This window comes from Parasteatoda tepidariorum, chromosome 10 (genome assembly GCF_982258835.1).
Source record: "Parasteatoda tepidariorum strain Cologne lab strain chromosome 10, Ptep-v5.0, whole genome shotgun sequence".
In the NCBI taxonomy this organism is placed as follows: Eukaryota; Metazoa; Arthropoda; class Arachnida; order Araneae; family Theridiidae; genus Parasteatoda; species Parasteatoda tepidariorum.
Genome location: NC_141764.1, coordinates 48,241,187 through 48,267,155, shown reverse-complemented (window position 1 = coordinate 48,267,155; position 25,969 = coordinate 48,241,187). Strand labels below are relative to the sequence as shown.

Here is a 25,969-nt window from a genome sequence, read left to right as displayed (position 1 = left end):
AAATATCGTTTGCTTTAACTAATTAGCATAATTGAAGTCTCCCCCTCAAACCATAAAGATTGGGTTAGAAAGTTTATTAATAATAGCATACAATTAACCTATTGAATTCACATAGAATTTAATTTCTTTAGTAGGGTATCCTTTTTTTGTTATCAAATTTTAAAAGAGTTTGTTTGTTTTTTGGATAAATAAACATTACTACATATATTTTTAATTCTATCCATTTGATTAAAAATGGTATTCAAATAGATATTTTTAGAAACTTTCAATCAATTAGTTTATTTATATTAAAATTAAAATCATTTCTTTCATCGTATAAGTCAACAAAGCAGATGTTTTCTTCTTTTTTTAGTTCCCAAATCCAAACAAATTAAAATTAATATTATTATCATGATTACGAAGCAAAAATAATTCCTCAGGGTAAATATTATTTGATAAAATTATATAACCTTGAAAATTAAAGATAATAAAATCATCAATTAATCTAAAAGAGTATAATTTAAGAATTTAAGAGTATTCATTAAGAGTGTAATTTTTTTCAAAAAATTGTAAAAATAAGTTAGCTAAGAGAGATGAAAAATTAGATCCTTGTGGCATTACATCAATTTGAATAAAAATATCTTTTCCATTATAAAGATAATTATTAAATAGACAAAAATTAATTAGAATTTCCCAATAATCAAAATCGTAACTATGGATATTTTTAAAATCATAGTAATAGCTCAAAGAACTTCTTTTAGTTAAAAAAGGGGAATGCTATTGAAAATTTGAAAATTCTTTTTTTCTTTATTGTGCTATACATATAATATAATTTATAATATAACTTATATAATATAGCTTATTTAATATAACTTATATAACTAATATAACTTATATAACTAATATAACTTAACTACATAGAAAAGGAAAACAAATCACGATCCTTATCTTTTATTTTATAGAATTGATAAATTGTAGTCAAACTATGAGTCAAACTAAAATGAAATTTTAAAGAATTATTTATTTCATGTGAATCATATTTGTTTCAAAGTCAAGTTCGTATACTTTTTCTTAAAACTAATGCTATAGCTGTCATTTAATCTTTTTGTAAAATTTAGATTAAAAACAGCAATATATCGGCTTTTCTTTAATGCTTGCCATACTTGGAGTTTTTAATTTTTTTTAAAGGTTTTCAAACATGAATAAGGAAAATATTTCTAAAAATTTTAACTTTTCTTTCAAAAAAGATTTTTTTTTTAATTACAGGGTTAGACTATCTTTAAAACTAAAAAATGTATATTTTATTATTATTTATTTATTTACTTCACATTGAAAAAAAATTACTTTACTCGCAATTCAAACATTAAATGAATTTTTTATAAATTAAAAACATACAGAGAATAACAAACGAAAAAAATATCAGAAATCAGATCAAAATAAGAGTTAATGTTTTGCGTACCCTTTTAACCCCGGAAAGATTAGATTTATAAATTCAATTAGAATATTGTATCATGTACTACTTTTATTTATTTTCTGACATACTTTTTTATTGAATTGCTTTTTTGTTATTCTTTTAGATCAAAATTTTATTAATTGTAGCCTCATTAAACTGGATGAGGTTGTTGATTTTTTACGAAACTACACAATCAACAAAAACTATATAGCTGCATAGGGAAATGTTTTCGCTTGATTTTAATTTCAGAAATGACAATAATATTTTTAAATGATACTGAATACAGTTAATCTTTACTCTGATACACAGTAAAAAAATCCTGATCAAATTACGGTATAAAGTAACAGTACTTTGTGTGTATCATCCGTAAAATCCATTTTTACCGATTATACAAAAATTACGGTATAACAGATTTTTTGTTCCGTAACATGTTTCGGTAAAAAATGAATTTTATAGTATGCCGTAATTTGACTCGGAATTTTTAAGTGCAGGATGGACTACTAAAAACGTGTTTTGTTCAATCTCACTGGGTATTTGCAACTAATCACATGATTTTGTCTAATCACGTGTTTGTGCATGGCGTGTTAACGTTAGAGCTTTAAGGTTCGGGTTTATTATAATGCTTAATTATTTTCGTATCAGATTTAATTGGATACCTGCAAGCGTCGTCACGCGCCTGTGTCGAACCTGATTGGCTATCCCACTCGTGACGTGGCTTGTCAGTTTCAAATTTCAAAAAGCGACAAGAAAGAACAACAAATCTAATAATAAATAATAAAAAATACAATCATTAACGCTTTAATTGTGCTGGTATTTGTCTTTCATTTTTGTGTACGTTTTATTGTCTTTTCTTTTTGTTCAATTTTTATTTTAGAAAAGTAAAACGATCATTTTCAGTAATCCTTTATAAACAAATTATTATTCTATAGTTAAATATTGGTTACATACCAGAATTTTAATTGTTTTATAGCTATTCAAAAATTCTTATGCTAACAAAATTTTACATTATGTATTATATTATAAACAACTTATAAATTAATGATGTAAAGCAATTTGAAAGAAAAGTTGTATTCATATGCAAAATGTTTGAAATTTTTCTATAAAGAATAAAATTTTGTAAAATTTTTATCATCGTTAATAATATCAGTATATTTTTCATTTGATTTCAATTTTAGAAAGATGAAAATGTTATTTTCTGTAATCCATTAAAAGGAATAATTATTCTGTAGTAAAATATTGGTTAAAAAATAGAATTTTATAATCGTCCTTGCATTGATTCAGAAGCTTTTATGATAACTAGTTAGAAAAATAAACTTTTGTAAAACTATATCGTCCATAAGCAACATGAGAAAAATTTTTATTAAATTTTAATCTCAGAATGGAAAATATTATTTTCTATTAGTCTTTAAAAAATTATTCCATAATTAAATATAGGTTAACTGACAGAATTTTAATTGCTTAAATTGAATTAGAAGATTCTTTTTTAACTAATTTTTAAACCTCTTAAACAATTTTATCATCAAAATCACAAAATTTTGATTTCAATTTTATTAAGAGGAAAATATTATTTTCCACTGTTCTTTACCAAGAATTATTATTCTATAATTAGTTTGCTGAATACCAGAATTTTAAATATTCTATATTAATTTGGAAATTCTTGTGCTAACTAATTATAAAACTTGTATGATAAAATCTTATTGTGTAGCAAGGATAGTAAATTTCTTCCACTGTGGAAAAAACCGCCTCGCAGGAAATGGGATTTCATCGAAACCAAGTAACAAAAACGAAAGACATTTTATTTCAAGAAGAAATTTCGAATAATAAAACAATCTTTTAAACAGTTTATAATTACAATCTAGCTTTAATAATACTAATGAATATTTGGTATATGCTTAAAATTATATTTAAATAAAAATAATGTATATTATTTCAAGTATTATTTTAGCTATTTCTCTTATTTCTAGTGATTTTTCTAAATTTTTTTATAAGATTTATTTTGTTAAATAAAAATAAATTTAAATAACATACATTGAAAGAGAATTTCTATACATAGATATAAAGAATTTTGTTGTTAAAGATTTTCCAATATTTTCATGCAAACTTTATCCTACTTTATTTTTTAATAACTTGGTTATTTGAGGAAACGATATTTTAAGTTATGTGTTTAATTCGTTTCCTGTATTTCAAATGTAACTTATTTTTCAATTTTACTTTTTATTCATTTTCAGTTTTCTCTCTATGTCAATTAAATAGAGTAAAATTTCTTTTGAAAATTACTTATGGTTCAAAATTACAGGGTTACGGAGTATTGGGAGTCGTAAATTCAGAATCGAGCGGCTGTTCAACACGGGTCATAAAGTAAAATAAATAAAAAGATGTTGAATTTCTATTTTAATGATCTAAAAATTAACATAAATTAATAAACAATAAACAAAGATTTTGGTATAAAAAAATGAAACACCCACTTTCGAATGCTCTAAAACGTTAAGTCAAAAACATTTAATGATATTTGGAATGTTAAAATTTCAAAAAATGACGGAAATTTTGTTGCCAACCCCATATTACAAAAAAATCACTATGTTTTTAACTGTTTCGGTAACACAGCAAGCCTAAAAATGTAAATTATATTTTAATATATATAAAAACTTTCCAGTAATTAGGCTACGAAAAACAAACTACTTTTTTCACCTTTTTTTTTCTATTTAATGGGAAGATAAAAAGATGAAAGATCCAATTTCGATTAAAAATGACCCTGAGCCTAAAAACAACGGAAGCTCTTGATGAACGAAGAAAACATGATAAAACGAAGATAAACCTCCAAAGAATTTTGAAACTGGGGAGGGAAAGCACTCCAAAACAGAAATTAGTGTCATTAAAGGGAAAAAAACTTATCTTAAAACACTCAAATTTCTATGAAGTACTGTGGGACAATAAATATTTTCGATCTTAATTACCCGTGACCTGATAAATTATTATATAATTTTATTTCCATGAGCTTAATAAAATTTTAGTTATTATGATTTATTTGTGCTTTTATTGAAAATGCATAATTTTGCTAATAAAATACTAAATGTATAATTTCACTAATAAAAAATTTATTAAATTTTTATCCAAGATAATGAACATAAATTATGCAATTAAATTCATAAAATTGCTTATATCAACCTAATTATGTAATTATTATATTATAATTATTATCAAAGAAATAGTTAAGTATCCATTCAAATAAAATAAAAGAGAATTTGGGCAGTTTGAATAGGTACTTAAAGGTACTTTCGAATCAATAAAGCGAGGATTCAAGGGAAAAAAAATCTTTTTTAAAAATATTAGCCCATTTGAAAATATGCTTAGAAACGTTAATTTTGGTTGATGTAAGTCAACATATTTCGTTAGTAATATTCAGGAAACTATTGCTAGTATACTGACCATAAAACCGATCTAAACTGGTAAGATTAAATTGCTGTCATGACTGTAAAATATATTTACATAGATTAACTCATTTAAGCTTAAGTGCCAGGGAAATTTTTTCAAAATATTAGTGATTGGTTGCTCATATATTTAATTCTTGAAATTTATCCTTTAGAAACAACTTATTTGTGATTACCATCATATATTGGTATCATGTATTCTAATCTAAAATTATGCAGCATCGATATTTTAAAACAGAAATGGTAGGCAAATAAGAAAAAGTAAAATGTGGATAAGGAAAAATGTCCTACCACTTTTTTATAAAGGTAATTTTTATTTCACTGTGGCAACATTAGTCCGTGCGTAGTATTATTCCGGAATGGGTTAATATTAAAATATGTTTATCTTTTTACCAACTTACGTTGCTTTTTTTTTTTAACTGCCTAGGTAAAATAATTTTTTTTTATTGATAAGTTCATATTTTAGTTATTAAAGCATTAGGTACCGGGATATTAAAATAAATGATTATTACACGGAGGTAAAAATTCTGGTAAAATTACCGTACTGTATAGTAATGACATTTCTAGCAAAAAATAAATAAATAAATAAAAAAATTTAAAAAAAAAAACATAATTGTGGATTATGCGGTATTTAAACCATTCATTTGGTATTTTTTCCGTTTATACGATATTGATTTATCGGAAATTTTTGTTTTCAAAATTATTGATCTTATTACCACACAAATAGTAAAAAAAAATACAAAACTGTAGAAGTAAATTTAACCAAATAAATAGTTTTTGTGTCATACATACTCAAAGGCATCAAGATAAAATTACCACGTTTACCAAATTTAATCACATGTTATAAAACCATATTTTATTGTTAATTTTACCAAAATCATTACCAAAGAGCTTCAGAAAAAATTACAAACCTATTTGATGTTCCCATAGACAGGACATGCGTAGGGTTTTAGCGGCCCTGGACAAAACATTGGGGCATTTTATCATGATTTGTTTAACAAAGTATATATCAAACATAGAATTTTTTTTATTGTAATCACATTTTTTTATTGCTTTCGCGTTTAACGATCAAAACTCTGACAAAATGTATAAATAATACTGAAATGATTTAATAACACTGCGACTAATTCTAAATACCACTTATAATAAAAAGTTTAATATTATTATTTAATTATTGCAAACTAATTACTGAATAAACAAAGTCAGGTAGTATTTTTTTATCAAATTAAAAACATTAATGAATCGCAAAGGCAGAGAATCAACTTGTCGAATGAAAATTTAATCAATTCAGACCAGAAAACATTTTCACAAATAAATTATTCCCGGCAGAACAAGTAGACAGATCAAGTAGACATTTAATAAGTTTTAAAATTACTTGTATTGAAATAAATGTCTATAGAATTAAATAGGTATAATTGAAATAGATTTAATAATAATAAAACAGCAAATTATTTTAATTATTATTTATTATATTGAGCACATTAGAATATGAAAATGATATGAAATAAATAATGAAAAGTTATAATTTAAAAGTTTCATTCTTATCTATATTTAAGCTCTTAAAAAAGGAATAATATTTTGTTTCTTAATTTATTAACTTATTTTTTGATTTTATGAATAAAACATTTATTTATGAGATTTGATATCAATGGTTTATTATCACAGCTTTAGGTATGATATATTAGCTAATGGAATACTGTATACATAATATTTTTTAGATAAATCTATGATTATAAAAAAATCATGTGATTCAAATCAAGGATTTTTTTTAATTAAAATTTTTTAAATCATGCTAACACTGCTTTTCATTTTTCTTGACAATTTCCGCAGCAGTTCTTAAGGATTGCTCTACACACACTCACAAATCGACAATAGTTTAAATTTTTAATCGAATTCATTTCTATGACATAAAAGTTGAATGAGGACAAAAAGTTTCATGTTGTAATTAAAAAAATATATATTAATTAGTCCAGAATTTTTGGCTGCCCTGGGCGGACGTCCATTCGAAAACATTTACCTTGCCCGTAGAGCCGGAAACACAGTAAATTTTACCATATTCTGGTAGTTTGGACCATACTTTTTTTTCTCAGTGTCGGCTAAACCCTAATTTATTACAACGAGGGGTAGAATAAAATATTTATATAGCAAAAATTTAGTATTACTGAAACTATCACCTCCTTAATAATGTACAGTAACTAAACAAATTTTTTGAGCAAAAATCTCACTGTTTAATTTAAGCTTTTTATAATATTTCAGTTTTTGTAGTCTTTTAAAAATGTTCGAAACGTAAAAAAATAATAAACGATGTTGGAGTATTGTTAATAGTTTAGTTGTAAGAAAAAATCTAAATCAAACTCATCCGAAATCTTTCCTGTAGATCTATGAAAAAATTCATTGCAGTAATGATTAAATTAATCAAATTGCCTGAAATTCCACTAAACTATTTAACTGTTAATTTATTTAACCCTTTCAGTACCGTCATCTCGTGATTCTCCCTTCACGACATATGAAACGAGCTTTTCTAATTCTAGCGGCCCAAGATTACACACACGTGACCTCAATGCTGCCCTCTCGTATTATTACATATACGTATTCTTTAGTATGTATACTTTCGAAGTATGTCTGGAAAAGCGCTAATTTCTCACCCTGAAGAAGGTTAAATCTCCGTTCAAACCATAGAATTAAAAGTTACCGCATTGAAATCTGTCCTAATAGATATGAATATATAAGCATTTTAACATATTCGTAACAGTTATAACTACAAAGATTTTATTTAGTAATTACTAAACTTTTTTTTTTGAAATGTCTATGCAGAACTGAAAAAAAATTTTAATAATGAAAATAACTTATTATAACATCGAGAGAATATTTACTGTGCATTATTGAACTATACATTACAAAGAAAATGCTTATAACAGTGTATAGACCTCTTAGGGGCCGTTCAAAAAGTACGTACGTAAATATGGAGAAATTTTAACCCCCTCCCCCCCTTCGTACATTACCGTACATAAGGTCTTACTTCCCCCCCTTAGAGTACGTACGTTTTATTAGTCTACCCCCCTTTTTCATAAAAATTAAAATAAATACGTTTTAAATAAAATTAAATATTTCTTTAAAATAATTTATTCATTTAAATTATTCATGCTTATAATGTACGTACTTTGTATAATACCTCCTCCTTCCCCATCGTACAAAACCGTACAAAATAGCAAATCCCCCCCCCCCTTCGGGATGTACGTACTTTTTGAACGGCCCCTTACTCGTTAATCACCTCATAACGGTTTTGTTACATATTGCAATCAAAGAAACTGAATACTAGTTACAAAATAGATTTAAGCAATGTGTAGCACGAGGACCGCGGAACCTGGTAGGCACACAGTCCTTTCTAATATTACAATTTTTCACTCAATAGTTGTGTCATTAAATTTACAATTAAAAAAAATATATACTTTTTTTTGCGTCTGAATTTTTAAGGTAAAAAAATTTATCTATTTCAAGCGATCTTTAACATTTTCATGGCGAAAACTGCTACCATCATCTCTTACTCATCCTCCAGCAGAAAAAAAATATACGTCCCTATTGCTGACCGATGGGGAAAGTCTTGGCTTCAAATCTCCCAGCGAGCATAATTTAAAAAAAAAAAAAAAAAAGAAAAAAGAAAACTGTGTAACAGAATAAAAAAAAAAAAGTTAAATGAGAGATAAATAATTTACACGCATACAATTTCTTTTATTAATCTTATTTTAAAACAATTTGAATTACGAAGTTAAAATTTCAAGTTCGAATTCTTGATTGTGAAGTTCTGATAATTCTTTTATTAATGTTATTTTAAACAATTTTAACAATTTCTTTTATTAATTTTATTTTAAAACAATTTGAATTATGAAGTTAAAATTTCAAGTTCGAATTCTTGATTGTGAAGTTCTGATAATTCTTTTATTAATGTTATTTTAAACAATGTTAACAATTTCTTTTATTTATTTTATTTTAAAACAATTTGAATTATGAAGTTAAAATTTCAAGTTCGAATTCTTGATTGTGAGATTCTGATAATTCGAACCCGGGTCGTATATATATCTATATCATATAAGGGGAGAGCCCCCCCCCCCACTCTTGAGTTACTTTCGTGGTCACTGTTATAAAGTGTGCTTCTGATTTTTTTAAAAACATAATACAAAAATTTTATTTTATAACCGTCGTTGAACAGCCGACCCGATTTTTGGGGATTTACGACTACCAATATTCAACTCCATAGCCTGGTAATTTTGAACCCAATCCAGAAGACAAGGGAACTCCTGGATCAAGTATTGCTGGAAATTTGCCTTTGTGTGGGACTTTTTGATGGAACTAACCCGCATTTGCGTTACATGGAAAGGAAAACCCTCGAAAACCTCCCATGGTTAGTTTGATGGCAAGGGGACTTTTTTTTTCTTCCTTTCCTCCAGACGTGGACACGTACCTAGGCTTGCAAAACCCTTATCCGTATAGTTCACGTCTGGCTACGAGTCCAGCTCGCCACAGTCCCGGGAGCAAGCCTGATCAGCTGGTATTTATTAAAATAAAATTGCATAGTACATAGTAGCTTGCTGTAGATAATTTTTACAATAAAATTTAGGATACAACAACCAAAAGTCTTACAGATGACAAAGGTGTGCATCACATTTGCTTAAAAAAAGAAACAATAAATGAAGCAAATTTTGTTATGTACATAAAATAATTGAAAAAGAGATATAAAAAGAAAAAGGAAAAAGAATAAAAAATTTTTTTTACATGAATGAAATGGATCATGTAAGACAAAATAAGTACTTTATATATAAATATATATTTTTTTTATGTAAGACAAAATATATATATATTTTTAAGTAGGCAGTCCATAATCTTAATAAGATTAAAATTTTATTAAATTATTATTATTGGATAGAAAATGCATTGTGTTTTTAAGTTTAGTATTTAATGTCTTCTAAGACATAATCCGTCTACCACTGAAGATATTTTAAGTCAGCACTGTGGTCGGTGCAAGTCGGATGCGGAATTCGTATCGACCAGCCATCGCTGGGATTCGAACCCGAATCACCTTGTTGGAAGCCGATCCCCTGCGGCTCACAATAAGAAAATTAATTTTTTTTTATAATAAGAAAATTTTAAAAAAGAAAATTAACAATTGTTTTAATTCTAAGATAACAAGCTGTTATATTTTTGCTTAATTCTAACAAATGCTCTCACTATGTTTTAAATTACCTAATATCTATTTTTGTCTTTCAGTGGCACTACTGCACTACTTATGTAAATGACGTTACTCAAAGTAAAAGGAAAGGTCACCTTAAAAGGGATAATATTTTTCCTCATTTCTCAATTGACTGATTTTCGATTTCGTTCAGACGGAAGAGTAGCTTAGTACTTCAAGTGCGAAGAGGAAGTCAAGGTGGTGAGAAGGCAAATAATAAAGTGAATTATCGCGTTCTTTTCGTTTCCTGATCATAAGAACAAATCAGAACATTATTTTTTCTAGAACACGTATATCGACACTTATCCGGATTAATAATGATGCGTACGTCACGATTCTAAGGTGGTTTATGAGTTATGAAAAGATAACATTCCTTGAGTTCTTCCTGTCAGGTAAATTTTTTCTCACTCGTCTTATGGCACCTGATTGACATGGACACTGGGCTGGGCGTCCAGTGGCCACTCAGCCCTTTCGCCACTGCGATCGCAACAGGGGCGCTATTTGCTTTCTGTGTTACGCTGTGGAACAAACGTCCGAATCGCACCCCACCCCAGGACTCAATCGAACATTATTCTGTAGGTCAGAATGTCACTTGTCGGAATGAATTGCAAGAATGCAGTGGCACCATTCAAAGGCATGTTTTGAAGCTGGAAATACCAACAGATATAATCGATACATCGGTATTTAGTTTCCCATCGATATATCGTAAATCAAACGAGGAGGAAGAATCTAATGCTCTGGTTTTTGCACTTCCTCGTGTTAGTGATTCGAGTGGTGTCACAGTAAAACTGATCGATTTGGATGGTAGATATTCAAAGCTCAATATTGGACTTTGTCTGAAGGAAAAAGTTACATTCGGACGGCCTTTTCCTGTTTTGGGAAATCCATTGGTATATTTTCCCAAACCGGATCCAAGAGAAGCATTGCGATTTAGAATCAGCGTCAATTCAGTTCAGTTCCATCAATTAATGAAATTTAAATACCCATATATTTATCGTAATTTTTCTCGAAATAGCTCTCATGTTTTCAAGAAGTACATTTATATTAATGATAGATTTTTAGATGCTGAATGTGCTGGCAAAACGCAAAGTAATTTACTTGAGAAGAATGTTGTAGTTTGCCTTGTTTCCAAGACACCTAGTTGTACGGCTGACGCTGAAGTGCAGACTTGTGAAACCGCCTTCGAAATAGAAAAAAATCAGAAGACCCTTAATTTAGAAGCTATTGCATCCCGAATGGAACTAAATGAAACAGATTCTGATAATGAGAATTGGAGCATAAATACTGTAAAAGCTGGTATTTCTGAAAAACGAGATTTAGGAAATAGCGAGGATGCAATAACCAGTTTTGATTATGGCAATTTGGACAAAAATACGTTAAAAAATACAATTTCAGAAGAACAAGATACAGTAAAGAATGGAAACGAAATAATCGGTCATGATTATACAATAACCAATAACGCTGATGATAAATTGAACACAAACACGACAAAAGCACCTAGTTTGAAAAAGCCTGATAGTTTCGGTGCAAAAGAGGATAAAATTGCTGGAAGTGAAGGAAAGCAAACTATTTTCGAAGATGAAAAATCTTTAAATGCAACAATCAGTAAAAAAATTCTATCCAAAGATAATATGAATAAGAAAACTCAAAGCATCGATTTCAATCAAATTGAAAATAATAAAATAGAAACTAAAGCAATTAATGGCTCAAAATCAAATAGCAATTTATTAAATGCTGATGAATATACCGACAAAAATTTTCCAAATAAAAATTCTAAAAATGGTTCAAAAAATGTTACGGAATTCGAACAAGTTAGAAAAGAAATATTAAATAAAACGTTTAATAAAAATATTAATGTGAACGAAAAATATAATTCAGTGTTTACAGAGAAAACGCTTAAAAAAGAAAATGCCCCGATGCTGTTATCGGTCGAAATCAATGGAACAACATATGGCGGGAACAAGTGTCAAGATGTCAACTATGACGAACCCACACGTGCTTCTTCTAGCATTGGTAGAACTGCTGATGTGAAAATGTCGATAAATTACCCCAAAGTGAGCATCCCGAAACATAGATCGATGAAGGAGAATTTGGAAGAATTCCAAGAAAGTGGTGATAAGGAAGAAGTAGTGATGACGCCGCGAAAAAACGAAGAATTATCGTTTGCTCTTGAAACGAAGCAAACCTATACAATAGGGAGAAGATCTAATAGCTCCCAAAGCTTGATCGACTGTAAAGAGGGGGTGGCGGGGAGCGGCGGCACTACAACAAACGATCGTGACGTAAAATGTGAAGGAGAGGGGGAATGTTCTACGTCACGCACTCGAACGGCTGATGAACGAGAGGCTCGCTTGGAGTGTTGGCAAATGGACCGGCGGTCGGGCGAGAGGTCGGATGGCGGAGTAGATACTTCATGCATAATCGAAACTTCTATTACTAGCGAAACGTTGATACAGAAGAACGGTGGAACGCGCGTTTCGAGTAGCGTTACTCTTGATACGTCAAATGTTTGGCTATCGGATACCACTTGCAGCAATGGAATGGTCAAAACAGTGGTCACTATGGATTCTAAATATAACGAAAATAAAAATGATGAGTTTTTCAGACCCACTTACGAGGAATTTATGCCGGATGAGAGGAAAAGTTTAGATGCGACTATTAAAGAATTGAATGAAATTGCGGAGCGGCCGCTTGTTTCTTCTGAGCCTTCATCCCCCCGTGTGAGCCGGTTAAAAGCTCTTCTAAGTCGGGATGAAGAAAGACGCGCGAGAATGAAGTTCTTTCAAGAAAAATCCTCATCCGTGAATGGGAGTGGAGGAGCTGGAGCATCGATTGACGGGGAGTGGGATCGCATCCTGCGCGATGTCTTGGCTAGTGTTTCCGAGTTAGAGCATTGGGAAAAGGATGAAGAACAGCGCCGGCGCTGTGACGTCACTGTTTCGGAGAGAGAGGATGCGGATAAACATTCTCAGCATCCTCACTCTGATTCTTCCCCCAACATGGAAGGGGAAGCTGCCGTTCTGAGCCCGAGCAAGGGCGAGACTCCAACAAAAGTGAAAAATCTGCGCTTCAAACTCGATCCCGATGTTTTCGACGTGCCTTCCGATGATAGCTTTTACGGTGACGATGACGACGACTTCCGACGGTGGAAGAAGCAACCGAAGTATAGAACTTTCTCTTCTCTCGAACTTAGTGATGAACCTGTCAAACTCGTGTCAGTGCATGCCAGTGTGGTACCGGCCGGCCATAAAATGGTCGCTCGGCCAGTTGGCATTGATTTAAGGGTTCGTTTGACTGAAGAACGCCAAAGTAAAAGAGCTCATGTTGGAACCTCGCCTTCGCAGGTTAAGAGACGATCTCCAGTTTCAGATGCCAGAGTCGGTTGGTGCCAGGAATTGTCGCCTGTCACTGAAAATGTTGATTGGCGAGAAAGTTTTACACCAGTTCCAAAAGATACTCCAGAAATTACAAAAACTGTGCCGAATGGGATTTTAAAATCGCCATCTCCGAAAATAGAAGTTCGAGATTCTGCTAATCCTTTCAAAACTGAACAAAAATTAAGTAACGGTACACCGGTGGTTACTACCAAAAAAATTGAAAAACCTTTAACGAACGGTGTTGCTTGGAAACCTAAACCTCCAGAAAAAAAGTTTTCTCTGCCACGAAAAAAATTCACACCTGATCCTGAAGCTGTTGACCGCATCACAGGATATAAACTTGCTTTAACAAAACCTCCGTTACCCCCACCAGTGTATCATCGCGTGACATCTCCAACAGTGAAAGCTAGTCGTGCTGAGATTGCCAGGAAACAGTATCTGGATAACAAGGCTTCTTTATCAGCACCTAAAGTGGATAGTAATACCAAGTTCCAACAATTTGTATCTCAAGCACAGAATGATCGTGCTCGCATTGTGACTAGTGTTCCTGATCTTGTAGCAATAGAAAAAGCCGTTAGTGAACAGTGGGCTAGAGAGAGAACTCCATCCTCTCAAAGAGAAAGTCCAGCCAGAGATGATGAGTCAAAATATGGTGACTCGATATCATCGAGAGGTAGTACTCCAGATGATGCATGGGCTAGCTATGTTCAGTCTTGTCGCAAGCACTTAGGCCGCAGAAGTCAAAGCATGACTTATTTAGAAACTGATGTGGACGTGGTTGATATTCCACTTTTTGAAAACGATGATAAGTGGAGGAGCACGAGTGCTTTAGGTGAACCAGAAAATAGTGAAAGCTCTTTACCTATAGAAGACTCAGATTTGGATCAAAGTCAAGACGATTTGGATGACTCTGGCCGAGCGAAATCTGAACACGAGTTGCGTATTCAAAGATCTCTGCAGAGCCTACCATTACCATCCTGGTATAAGCAGTCCGAAAAACCCAAAACTGGATTTTTATTAGGTTCTGGTAAAAAAGAAAAGCGTGGTTGGGCAGCTGCTAAATCCCTAGCTTCTTCTACGTCTAGCTTGGCATCATGTGGACTTAAAAGACCAATACATTCTTTGAGGTCTTCTCGAGAGAACATTCCATGGTCTAGAAGCTCTCCATCTCCTGATGGACCTGCCTTATCTTTAGCGCTAGCTAGAGCTTTTCGTGAACCTTATCTTGGTTGGAGAGCCAGGACATCAACGACTAGTAGTGGTGTCTCTAGCTCTCCAAGGACTTCTCCACCTTCGTGGAGTGTCGCTACCACAGATGAGGAAGCAAATGGAATTTCTTTTGATGGGGAAGATGCCTTTGGAAGGACTTCGTCTCAGGATGATCGTCGAGATGATCCACCTTCACTGGATGACACAGGTGCCGATGCTGTAACGGTTTCTATGGATACCGGTGATCTGGGTAAACTTCCTGGTGGCGAAGACACCTGTGATGACATAAACAATATGTCGATGGACACTTGCGAGTTGTTTGATGTCAGTATTGTGCCGGACGTGGAAGAGCAGGATGTATCTCCGCAGGCGGACACTGGTGATGATATCGATAATCTGTCAACGGACACAATTGAGGATAAACGGAAAGATCCTAAGTTTAAAAGATTCTCATATAGCCAGAGTATTTATAACAGTGAATGGGACGATGAAGAGGAATCGAGAGGTGATCTTAAATCGATGCAGAAAAATCGTGAAATCAGCCTTTCATCGGACAATAACAAAGTAATTTGGATTGAATCGTCATTTGTTGGATCGAGGACTACCACATCCATTATGGTGCTACCTGAAGACAAGAAAAAACGTGAAGGAAGCCTTGAAAGGCCGGCTTCCAGATAGCAGGGTAAGCTTTTTCTTCTTCTTAATAATTAAATATTAAGTTCTAGGTAAATAAAGTATTCATCTATAGAGTTGATTGGACATGTTAAACGTAATTAAAAAACACCAAAATTCTCTAGTCTGTATTTTAAATGTTAAAAGAAAAATGTTTTTTTCAAAAAATTTCTTGATGCTTACATATATTCTAAACCTGATTTTCTTAATTTACTAAAATGTGTCTTAAATTGTTCTACCATTTTTTTTAAATTGCTCATATTTTGTATATGGATGTTTCTTGCAACTAAGAAAGTTGTAGCAAATTTTCATTTTAATATATAATGGTTATTAGAATCATTTTAAGTATATTTTATCATTTGTTGTCTTTTTTTTAATATAATTTTTATTTTAGAAATGAGCACTTTTCAAAATGATGCTTTTTAAGATCTTTTATTATTAAAAAGTTTATTTGCATTGTCGTAAATTTTTCAATTAATATGAAGCTCTGAATTCCTTTAAAAAAATGCTAGTTTGAAAATTAATATTTTTTAATTATTCTTTTATTTTTGTATAAACAATACTGAATATCCATAGATTTTTTATTATATACATTGCTTAGTTTTATACTGAAACAATTTTTTTGATTGATTTACTTCTATTATATGAAACCACTTAATTTGTTTTAAATTCGAATTTATATACATATATAATTTTTTTAATGAACTACTAGTACTATAAAAATTTTGAGTAGAAAATTTTAAGTTAGGGCCTAACAGTCATATAATTATAACAAATTATAGTAATTTGCTAATTATTATATAGCATCTAATAATTAGCAATTCATGTTCGAATATTTTTTTAAATTTTTTTTTTAAAAAATTTGTATTTTGGATTTTTACCAAAATAAGGATACTTATTATATTTTGATGTTTACATAACTTGATGTTATTTATTTCTATATTTCAACTTCAACAACTCATTTTTTTTTTAACTGAACATAAAATAAACAAAAGCATATTTTAGCTTTAAAAATATATTTTAAAATTATTTCTTGAAAATTTCCATTTTTTTTTTAATTAATTAATTTGATTACAGCGAAAATGTTAATTTGTTTACTGTTTGTACAAAATTTGCATCGTTAATATTCTTAACTAATCGATTTTTTCTTGAATAACATATCTTCGTTTCATATATTTTATCAAACTTTTTATCTTAAATTTAGAATTATAAAATTTTTTATAATTATTGCTCTAGTATCAATCACTTAATTACATATAATTTAAGTAAATTTATTTTCATTAAAAAATACGTTTATTGTTAAAAACTAAGAGAATACTATATTGATAATCAACTGATGAAAAGTCTTCCTGTTGCCTCGTGTTCTATTTCGAATAAAAGAACGAAAATAAATATTTCGTCATTGTTTTCAATGAAACAATATTCAAGGTCAATATGCATTCCTCTGAGAAATTTAGATCAAATCACACTGAATATATATATTATTGTAAGTAAAAGCACCTGCTCTTATTTTTTAAAATGTCTATGTTTACATTAGGGTTGCTTTTAAGCTAAGATGCCTGAAAGAATGTGACTTTATCTCTAATCATTTTAGTAAACAAACAGGGTCTAAGTGCCTGAGAGTCGTATTTTATGACAAAAAACGAAAATGCAGGAATTCTTGGGGATAAATGTTTATTGTGCTTTCTGTAACTGGTCTTTCAAAAGAAAGTATGCGACATTTATTGCGTTTTTACGCGTAATTCTTATTGCGTCATTTTAAATGTCACGTTGCACTATTTAAAAATAAAGCGTATGAGACAATTTCTGTTCTGAGATTGTTTTATATACGGATACTAAATAAGTGTTTTTTGGACGAACTTTTAATTTTTAAATAATTGTTAGCGTTGTATTCAATTGCTTTCAAACTTACAACAGGCTTTATTTGTTATTTTATTATTTTTGTAATAAAACAATAAAAAATAAAATTTAAAAATTTTTCGGGGATGAATATTTCTTGATTACTTTGAACTATTATTTATATATTTATTTATTTTGCCTCTTGCGAAGAAGATAAATTCATTTTTTAAATAGAAAAATTTTATAATCTTCATTTTTTTTTTTTTTACGTTAACACTTTATTTCCTCATAAAATTAAAACTGGATAATTTTTTTAAGGTAAATGATTTTTTCTTTTAATGTTTATCTGAAGATAATGGTTTTTATTATTTTACCACTTGAATGAATTTTTTTTTACATAAATTGTTGGTTCGGCTAAGCGATTTGTCACTTGAATTCTAAACACAAATTCTTAAAGCCTATTCTTATAGCAGGGAACAAAAGCCATAATGCAAAAAGAAATTTCATGATTAAAAATTTGATTCTAATCACTAAGACCTGAATTTCTATGAAATTTGCATTTTTAGATACTTTTGCCCATCAGAACAACTTATGGCATTTTTTGAGATTACTTATTTTCTTCTTCTCATTTTTAAGTACTTTTCGGGCATTCCTTTTTAATATTATGGGTGATTTGTGACACTTTTAGAAGTACAAGCTCATTCTTACAATTTGCACACATTTTAACTCCTTGTTGGTTTTAAGCTGATTTAAAAAAGATACACAGCCTGTTTAAAAAATAGCCTAAATCTAAACCATCTAAATCTTGTCATTTGCGTAAGTCAACTTCTGAGTTCTAATTGATATACAGTGTACAAGTATCAAAAAAGTTTTCCATTCTTTTTTAGTAATTGTTTTTTTTAAACATTAATTTAATATTTTCGTAAAAATAAAAAGTAAGTTTTTCTTTATATTGTTTTAGTTTTCATGCAATTATATGTTATATGAAATTTTAGTAAAGAAAGATGTTTTAAATTGAAATTCTTGCTGTTAGGCCAGATGATTTTTATTTTTTATTTTAAGGACATTTTTTCCTATTTTAAGGTCATTTTTAGGGATTTTTTTAAGTTATCAAAATCAGATATCTACTTGTCTTAATACAACTGATTAGTTATGACATTCTCTTGATGTATTTTGACACATGGGCTGAAAATACATTCTTGATATTAATGCGCACACATAAAAATGTGAAATCTCGTCATGAATCGAAATGTTATTTCTTAAGGGAAAGAAAAAAAGGAAAAAAAAATCTTATTCAACTCAATGCCAAGTGCCACATTCCGCAAAATCTTGTTGCCAAAATGATGGATTCCTGCTACAAATAGATGAATCCCTTCTTTTTTTTTTTCTTCCCCTTTCTCCGTCTTCAGATTTTAACCTTTGTGTTCATCAAAATATTTTGTAGATATGAATCATTCGGCTTTTGGCCAAATAATTTTCTGTTAGTGAATCAGTCATTCTTCTGGTAAATTGTAATTTCTAATGTGATTTATAAAACGTTTCAAAATATTTAAAAATGATCAAAAAAAAATTTTTTTAAAACACATTCACATTTTTATTTTAAGTGTTACTTTAGTAGAAGCTATATTAGTTTGTATTTTACGATAACGGGGATTTAAAATTCAGGGCAATTTTTTTGGAATAAAAGGGGGTACAAATATTTGAAGAGAAATAATTGAAGTTGTTTTAAGTTAGCTCCTATTTTTCTCTTAAAATAGACGAATGTGATTGACTTGTTCAAATATGTTTACCTACTTTATGTTGTTGGTTGTGGTTACGGATTTTCTGTCAATTCTTTCAGCTGTATCAAACCATGAACCTAGTTTGTCATCACATTGAATTTTTTTTTAAAGTTATTCAATTTTTTTTAAGATAGCCCCAACGTCTGATTATAAACACCTATCTGAATCTCGTAATTAAATTTTTTTTTATAGTTAATTATTTTCAGAAAATATAAATCTTTTTTAAATGTGTATAAAAATTCTAATACGGAACACTTAGTTTTGATTTTTATTATACCAAACACTTTTTTTAATTTACTATTAAAAACAAGTAAAAAAATTTTTTTCCCTTTTACTATTAATTTATAAAAGAGCTTTGAAAATCTATAAATCTTAATGTAAAACAGGAAATTTTTTCTTTTTCAAATAAAACTATAACTTTATTAATTTGTACTCAGATTTATTCAGCCTTTTATTTTTGCTTAAGATTGCTTTAAAATAAGTACATTTTTTTTCGTGTAGTTAAAAAATTTATATTTTAACAGTATAATAATTTATAAACTATTTGTGTAATATTATATTTTAATAATAAAAATGCTGTTTTTATACGCACCGTTTGCTAAATGATATCTCCCGTATTTGTTTATTTTTGATGAAACATTATAAAAGGTAGAAAAATAAGTAAAAAATTTTTTTTTTACTTTGTGTTAACAGACAGTATTAAAAAAATCTGACATGTATTATATTATTTCTTTTCTTAAATTAAACAAAGTTTGTTTTAAAAAGTCTTTCTGAACAATTTACCTGCTATTTTATAACTCGAAAGTTGTTTTGTTACAGAAAATTTTTTTCCGGATATCTCATAGTATTAAAAAAAAAATGCAACTCACGACCGAAACAGTTCTATTGTGAAAGCATTTAAATTACCTATAAATCAACATTTCTGTTTCTTTTCACTTTCTTTCACTGATAAAAATACAAAAGACTGCTCTTATTATTTATTTATTTTTTATTCTAAAAGAATGCTCTTCTGTTATGTCATTAAATTTATCGCGATTTGTAACGATTCTTTCACCTGGAACGAATGTTTTCATTTTTTATTTTATTAATCAGTTGCTAAAGAAATAGAGTTGAATACGTACCTGCATCTTTTAAGCTTGTAAATGTTCTGTATTAAAATGCAGACGATTTCTTGCGTGACAAAAAACATTCGTTTGGAGAATTTAATTATTTTCTTTTTGATGATTATTTTCCGTTTACTTCATTTCAACTCTTCTACTCTTTTTTCTTAGCGTTTTTACTTTACATTTCTTTTTAATTATAGAATTTTTATATCTTTTTTTGTATTTATATATATATATTGTCTTAATAGAATTTATTTGTAAATCAATTTATTAAAACAGGATTTATCTTTTCTTTGAAAAACATATATATGATCTGAATATGTGATTGTTTTATATGTTTTAAATATTTCCTAAGATTTATCTGATTAAATGCAATGATATTCTTGAATCAAAAATTTTGTTTTAAATTTCATGTTGTATACTGTAATTAATTAAATCATTTTTGACTAGTAGATATACAATTTTATTTACATTAGAATTTTTGTTTTCTTTGTTTATTTGTCAGTATTTTTTACTATACAGTTTACGTTTAATTTTATTTAATTGCACTTTATTATTATAATCAGTGTAAAAATGTGAATAGAAATTAAAATGTTTGTTTTGTTAAGCTTGTGAATGGCAGGTGTATGATAGATTACTGTCTTTAAAACGGTTCTATTGTTTTATCACAGGTTTGGAAAATAATGCTTTTGTTTAACTTAACGTTTCAGCAATGTCTTTTGCCGTTGCATTCATCAGTGTTACTTGAATAGAAAATATGATTCATCCGTGGGTATCAATATCTGACAGTCAACGAAAGTAACTGATAAATGCATCATTTTGATTACTCTGAATACAATGAGGAAAATAGTTTTCTGTTGCTTTCGAATTAGCGATTGTCATGCATCGGTACACAAACTGCGTAGTTAGGAGAAGCTATTATATAAGATTCTATTTAAACTTTTCTAACTCACTATCAAGTAACATCTCACATTTTTTTCCAGATCAGTTTGTCTTTTTATTGCGACGAATTTGAAGCTTTTTTTTTCTGTTAATGATATGAAAAGTGATAACTAGAGCTAGCCTTGACAAAGTGCGAAAATCGGGGAAAAAAATTTTTTTTTTTTCAATTTTGCCATAACGATATTTTAAAATGATTTCTCATGACCGAATCTAAATATCTTGTCTTACAATAAATATCAAATACTTGATATAAATCGTAATATTCGATAATGATAATATTAACGATCATTGCCGACAACGATAATATCGTGATTATTCTCGTTTAAGGTGTATATCGAATACGATAATATCGTGCACTCGAATATAATACTGATATTATCGTTCATACGTTGATAAATTTTATTTTGGGTAACCAATCTAAAAGAAATCCTGATTAGTTAATCTTTAAAATATTGCAATTTATCGCGAAATATCGATATTTTCTGATGTTACATCGCGAAGTAGTGCCGAAAAGTAAGAACATTGCCCGTAATTATTAAGCGTATATTTTATTAAAATGATTAATTTTTCAATTTGCTGACAAATGTAATTTTTTTATCAAATGTAAATAAATAATTTTTGTTCTTATTGACATTTTATTCCAGATGATTTGCGTGTTATGTAGTACGTGTTTCGAATATTTATTGTCACCAGAGGTGCGTACGCGCTAATCATAGTGTTGATTAAAAATTCTCCCTTAGCCTTCGAGCTAACAACTGGTGGTTTTCGTTTTGTTTTTATATTTTTGCAAGGCAAATGAGCGGCAGTTTTTCTAAATAAGTTATTAGTTTTATTTAAGTGTTAAATTGATATTCTTGTATTTTGAGTGGGTTTAATCATTACAAGAAAACCAAAATGAGATTTTAATGACTCAAAATCTTTCATTGTGTTTGTCGAACCATCTTCAAAAAGAACCAACCAGTTTCAAAACAAATTTTTTTCTCTCCAAATTGTGTAACGGCCTGTCCCCTAAAAAGATGTAAATTTTAAATGGTGGGAAATTTCAATGTGGTTTGATTAAAATTATTTATGTTGCATTCAGGCAAAAACTTAATTGCCGATTACCCACACTGAAAAAGAATGGTGAAAACTATCAGAAAGTGGTAAAATTTGCCGTGTTTCTGGCTCTATGGGAACACCAAAAAGCTCAGTAATTTTTACTGAAGCCCTTTGGTAATGATTTTGGTAAAATTAACTATAAAATGTTTTATATTATGTGACAAAATTTGGTGAATGTGGTTCAATTAGGTAATTATATCATGAAACCTTAGAGTGTGGCAAAAAAATCATTTATTCGGTTAAATTTACTTTTGAGATTTGTATTTTTAACTAAATGTGTGATACATAACATGAACTATAATTTTGAAAACTAGAATTCACGTTAAATCGTTATCATATGAGAGAAAAAATTATGAATGGTTTAAATGCCATATATTTCGGTTTTATTAACCAAAATTATGTATTTTCTTTCCAGAAATGTCATATTGCCATACAGTATGGTAACATTACCAGAATTTTTTTTTCTCAGTAAAGGCTTAATGCACACTGCTCTTACGAGACAAGATCATATCTTAATATTGTACTACTTAAAACAAATGTTTTAATACTTTAATTCGTTTATTATCACTATTTTAAAATAATAGGGTTTTTTTCTACATCTTTTTGGGATTCAAAATTATACAACTGGATAAAAGTGTTTATCTTATAAGTGCGTATTATATTTTGAATCCAACGGAAGAAAACTAACCTAAATTGCTCAAGTGCACGTGTTTTGGCACAAAAACTCATAATCGATCTATTTTTCACCTAATGACTTAAAAAAAAAGGCACAAAAATGTCTAGTCGTGAGTTTGGATAAGGTGGTTTACCATCGATTTTCGATGGCTTGTCGCAAGTGCTACGTCATAAACAGCGTTTTTTTGTGACGCAGCAAAAATTTGTTTCAGATGAAGAAAACGGTTGAGTCTTAAGTATTAAAAATGAAAAAAAAATTTTCCGGGAAAGAAATTAGTTTAATGTTAGAGGGAGTATATTTGTAAAAATAGGCCAAAAGCTGTGTAAACATAGCGTCCAAAACTACCGTTACGAAAGATATGATAATGTGTCTAATAAATGCTGATAATAAAATGAAACACCTTTTTTTTAAAACTTGAGTTTTCTAAACAAATGCAAGAGCGAGCTATAAGATTATAAATGCATACGAAGTAGTAATTGCATGTTTTAATGTTTGGTAGGATTTAATTCCATTTATCTTTCAATTATATTATTTATTTATTTAATTATATTTATAAACCTAATATTCACAGCTTTTTCAGGGTGTTTGTAACATAAATTGGTGTAGTATACGTAAGAGTTTGTAGTAGTTTCCTTTTTCCCTGGTTTTCGTAACTATATAATATTGTTTATTCTAAATTTTTGTGGACCGCGGGAACCTCTATTATATTATAACACCAATTTTATCAGATTTATTAAATTTTAAAACCTTTTTTGATAACTGCGATTTTTATAATTTAATTGTAGCCTCCACGTGAATTTAAATTTTATTTATGTTTTATATCATTTAAATAAATGTGGCGAATGCTATTTTAACGATAGTAGATTTTAAAATGAGTAATAAAGCTCTTTGTGAAACAAGATTCTGTCACATATTTAACTCTCGTTTTCTCTCATTAAAAAATAAATTAGATTAAAAAAATTGAATTGGGTACCAGCAAGCGACATCACGCGTGAGTATCGAACCTAATTGGTTGCTCCATTGCAGCATTTGTTTACGCCACAATTCAGCAGCCATCAGGTACAACATCCACGCGTGACGTCTCTTGCAGGTACCCAATAAAATCTGATCCGAAAGTTGATTTAGCGTGATAATTAACCCCAAACCTGTAACATTAACACGCCGTTTTGTTTACACACAACTAGCTGATTTATTGGTCTCTTTCATCAGGAGTAGCATGTACCCGATTGTTGAAATAGGCAAAACTTTTCTAAATTTATTTGCACAAATAAACTAGTTTTTTTTTAATTGAATTTAAAAAAAAAAATTTTAGTGAAGTTTTTTTTTAATAAAGTTTTTTAGTTATGTTTTTGAAAAGTTGTAATTTTTTTCTTCATTTTTTAGTTTTAAAGAGAAGCAATAAAATTTTTTTTATTTGAAATTAAATTTGTTTTTTCTTTCACGGCTCTGTAGAATGTTAAAATGTGCTTGGGGGGCCATTCAAAAACTACGTACGTCCCGAAGGGGGGGGGAGAGGATTTACTATTTTGTACGGTTTTGTACGATGGGGAGGGGGGGAGGTATTATACAAAGTACGTACATTATAAGCATACACCAAATTTAAATTTGACTTTTTCCTACACATGTATTAATACATATGTTTGTTCTTGTATTTTTTTTTTCACACGGCGACCACTTGTTAGAATGAGTAAATCAGTTCTCAAAAAAAGTTGTCTCGCAAAATAAAAAATTGCAAACACCAAACTTTCCCCGGAACTTTTAATTATTATAATTGAATAATAATTAAAAATAAATTATTTTAAATGAATATTTAATTTTACTTAAAACATAATTATTTTAATTTTTATGAAAAAGGGGGTAGACTAATAAAATGTACGTACTCTAAGGGGGGGGGGTAAGACATGTACGGTAATGTACGAAGGGGGGGGGGTTAAAATTTCTCCATTATTGTGTAAGTACTTTTTAAACGACCCCTTGGGCATTAAGAGACTGATTTTCTAATGCTTTTTAAGGCCAAGTAGTAATTGTTAGTTTCTTTTAAACTTAATTATTTAAAAAAACCTTTACCGCCTTATTATACAAGGTGCCTAGGAATCAATTCTCTTACGTAAATTAAATACATGATAAATAGTTTCTTACAACTTATATTTTTAATTTATTTATTCAATTTTTTGTGCATTCTTGCACATTAAAAACTAAGAGGGATTCCATGCATGAGATTCGTTTGTCTTACATTAATAAGATTCATTCATGAAGGAAACAAGCATGACGGGATTATTCACCGATGCATGGTTTGATTCACTACATCAATTAAAGAATGATAGTTCTATATCTGAGCATATTTTACTTAAGAAACGGAGCTTGAAGTTATGCATACTTAATAACACGAATAACCCTTTATATTCAATTGCGCACAATTAAAATATTTCCTTTATTTAATTTGTATTCTCTTAATAGAACGTGTTTATATTATTTGTCTTTGAGTATCCAGAAAATATTCGATGAAGGTTCCAGTAGCCAAATTTTTAGTCACGAAATTCTCGGGGCATCACACTGCATGTTATGTTGCTTGTTTACATCTTTTTATTGAGTTATAACAAGAGAATTTTGATTCTAAGGGATATTATAGAAAAAGAGAATTATAACATAAGAGAAGGGGAAAAAATTATGAGTTACATTTGTAAATGATGCATAAATTTATAGAGAATCCTTTGAAATTTGGATGTCTTTAGTCCGGGTTTTAATTTATTTCAGGTTGTTAGAAAGATTTATCGGAAGCGTCGCTTAATTGCTTTCTGACAATTTAATCACGTGCATAAAGGTGTTTAAATTTCATGTCGGTAAAATCGCTGGTTTTATTTTATTTCGTAGCCAGCGTTGAACAGCCGACTCAATTTTTTAAGTTTACGACTATAAAGGTATAACTCAGTAGCCTTGTAATTTTAAACTCAATCCAGAAGACAAGGGAACTCCTGGATAGATGATTGGGACAAACTAACCTTAATGGAGGACTTGTTTCGATGGAGCTAAACCGCTTTTGCGTTACACGGAGAAGAAAACCACGAAGACCTCCCACATTTAGCTCGCCGTCAAAGAGATTCGTACCCATCTCAGGGATGTGATTCTTCCGCGGATCCGCTGATTTCCGCTTTTTTCAGATTTTTCCATATCTTCCGCTCTTTTTTCAT

General features: G+C 29.4%; 1 protein-coding gene across 3 annotated transcripts in view; it reads left to right on the top strand.

Moving 5' to 3' along the window:
- Positions 1–25,969, top strand: part of LOC107451426 (uncharacterized) — a 67,251-nt gene that overhangs the window by 5,583 nt on the left and 35,699 nt on the right. For all 3 annotated transcript variants that reach the window (XR_006225273.3, XR_015429839.1, XM_043043376.3), the window contains exon 2: positions 10,123–15,352. Coding sequence is in view for 1 of the 3 variants with exons in the window: in XM_043043376.3 (XP_042899310.2) it covers positions 10,516–15,348 (4,833 nt within the window). In the remaining 2 variants the exon portion in view is untranslated. The remainder of the gene's footprint in view (positions 1–10,122; positions 15,353–25,969) is intronic.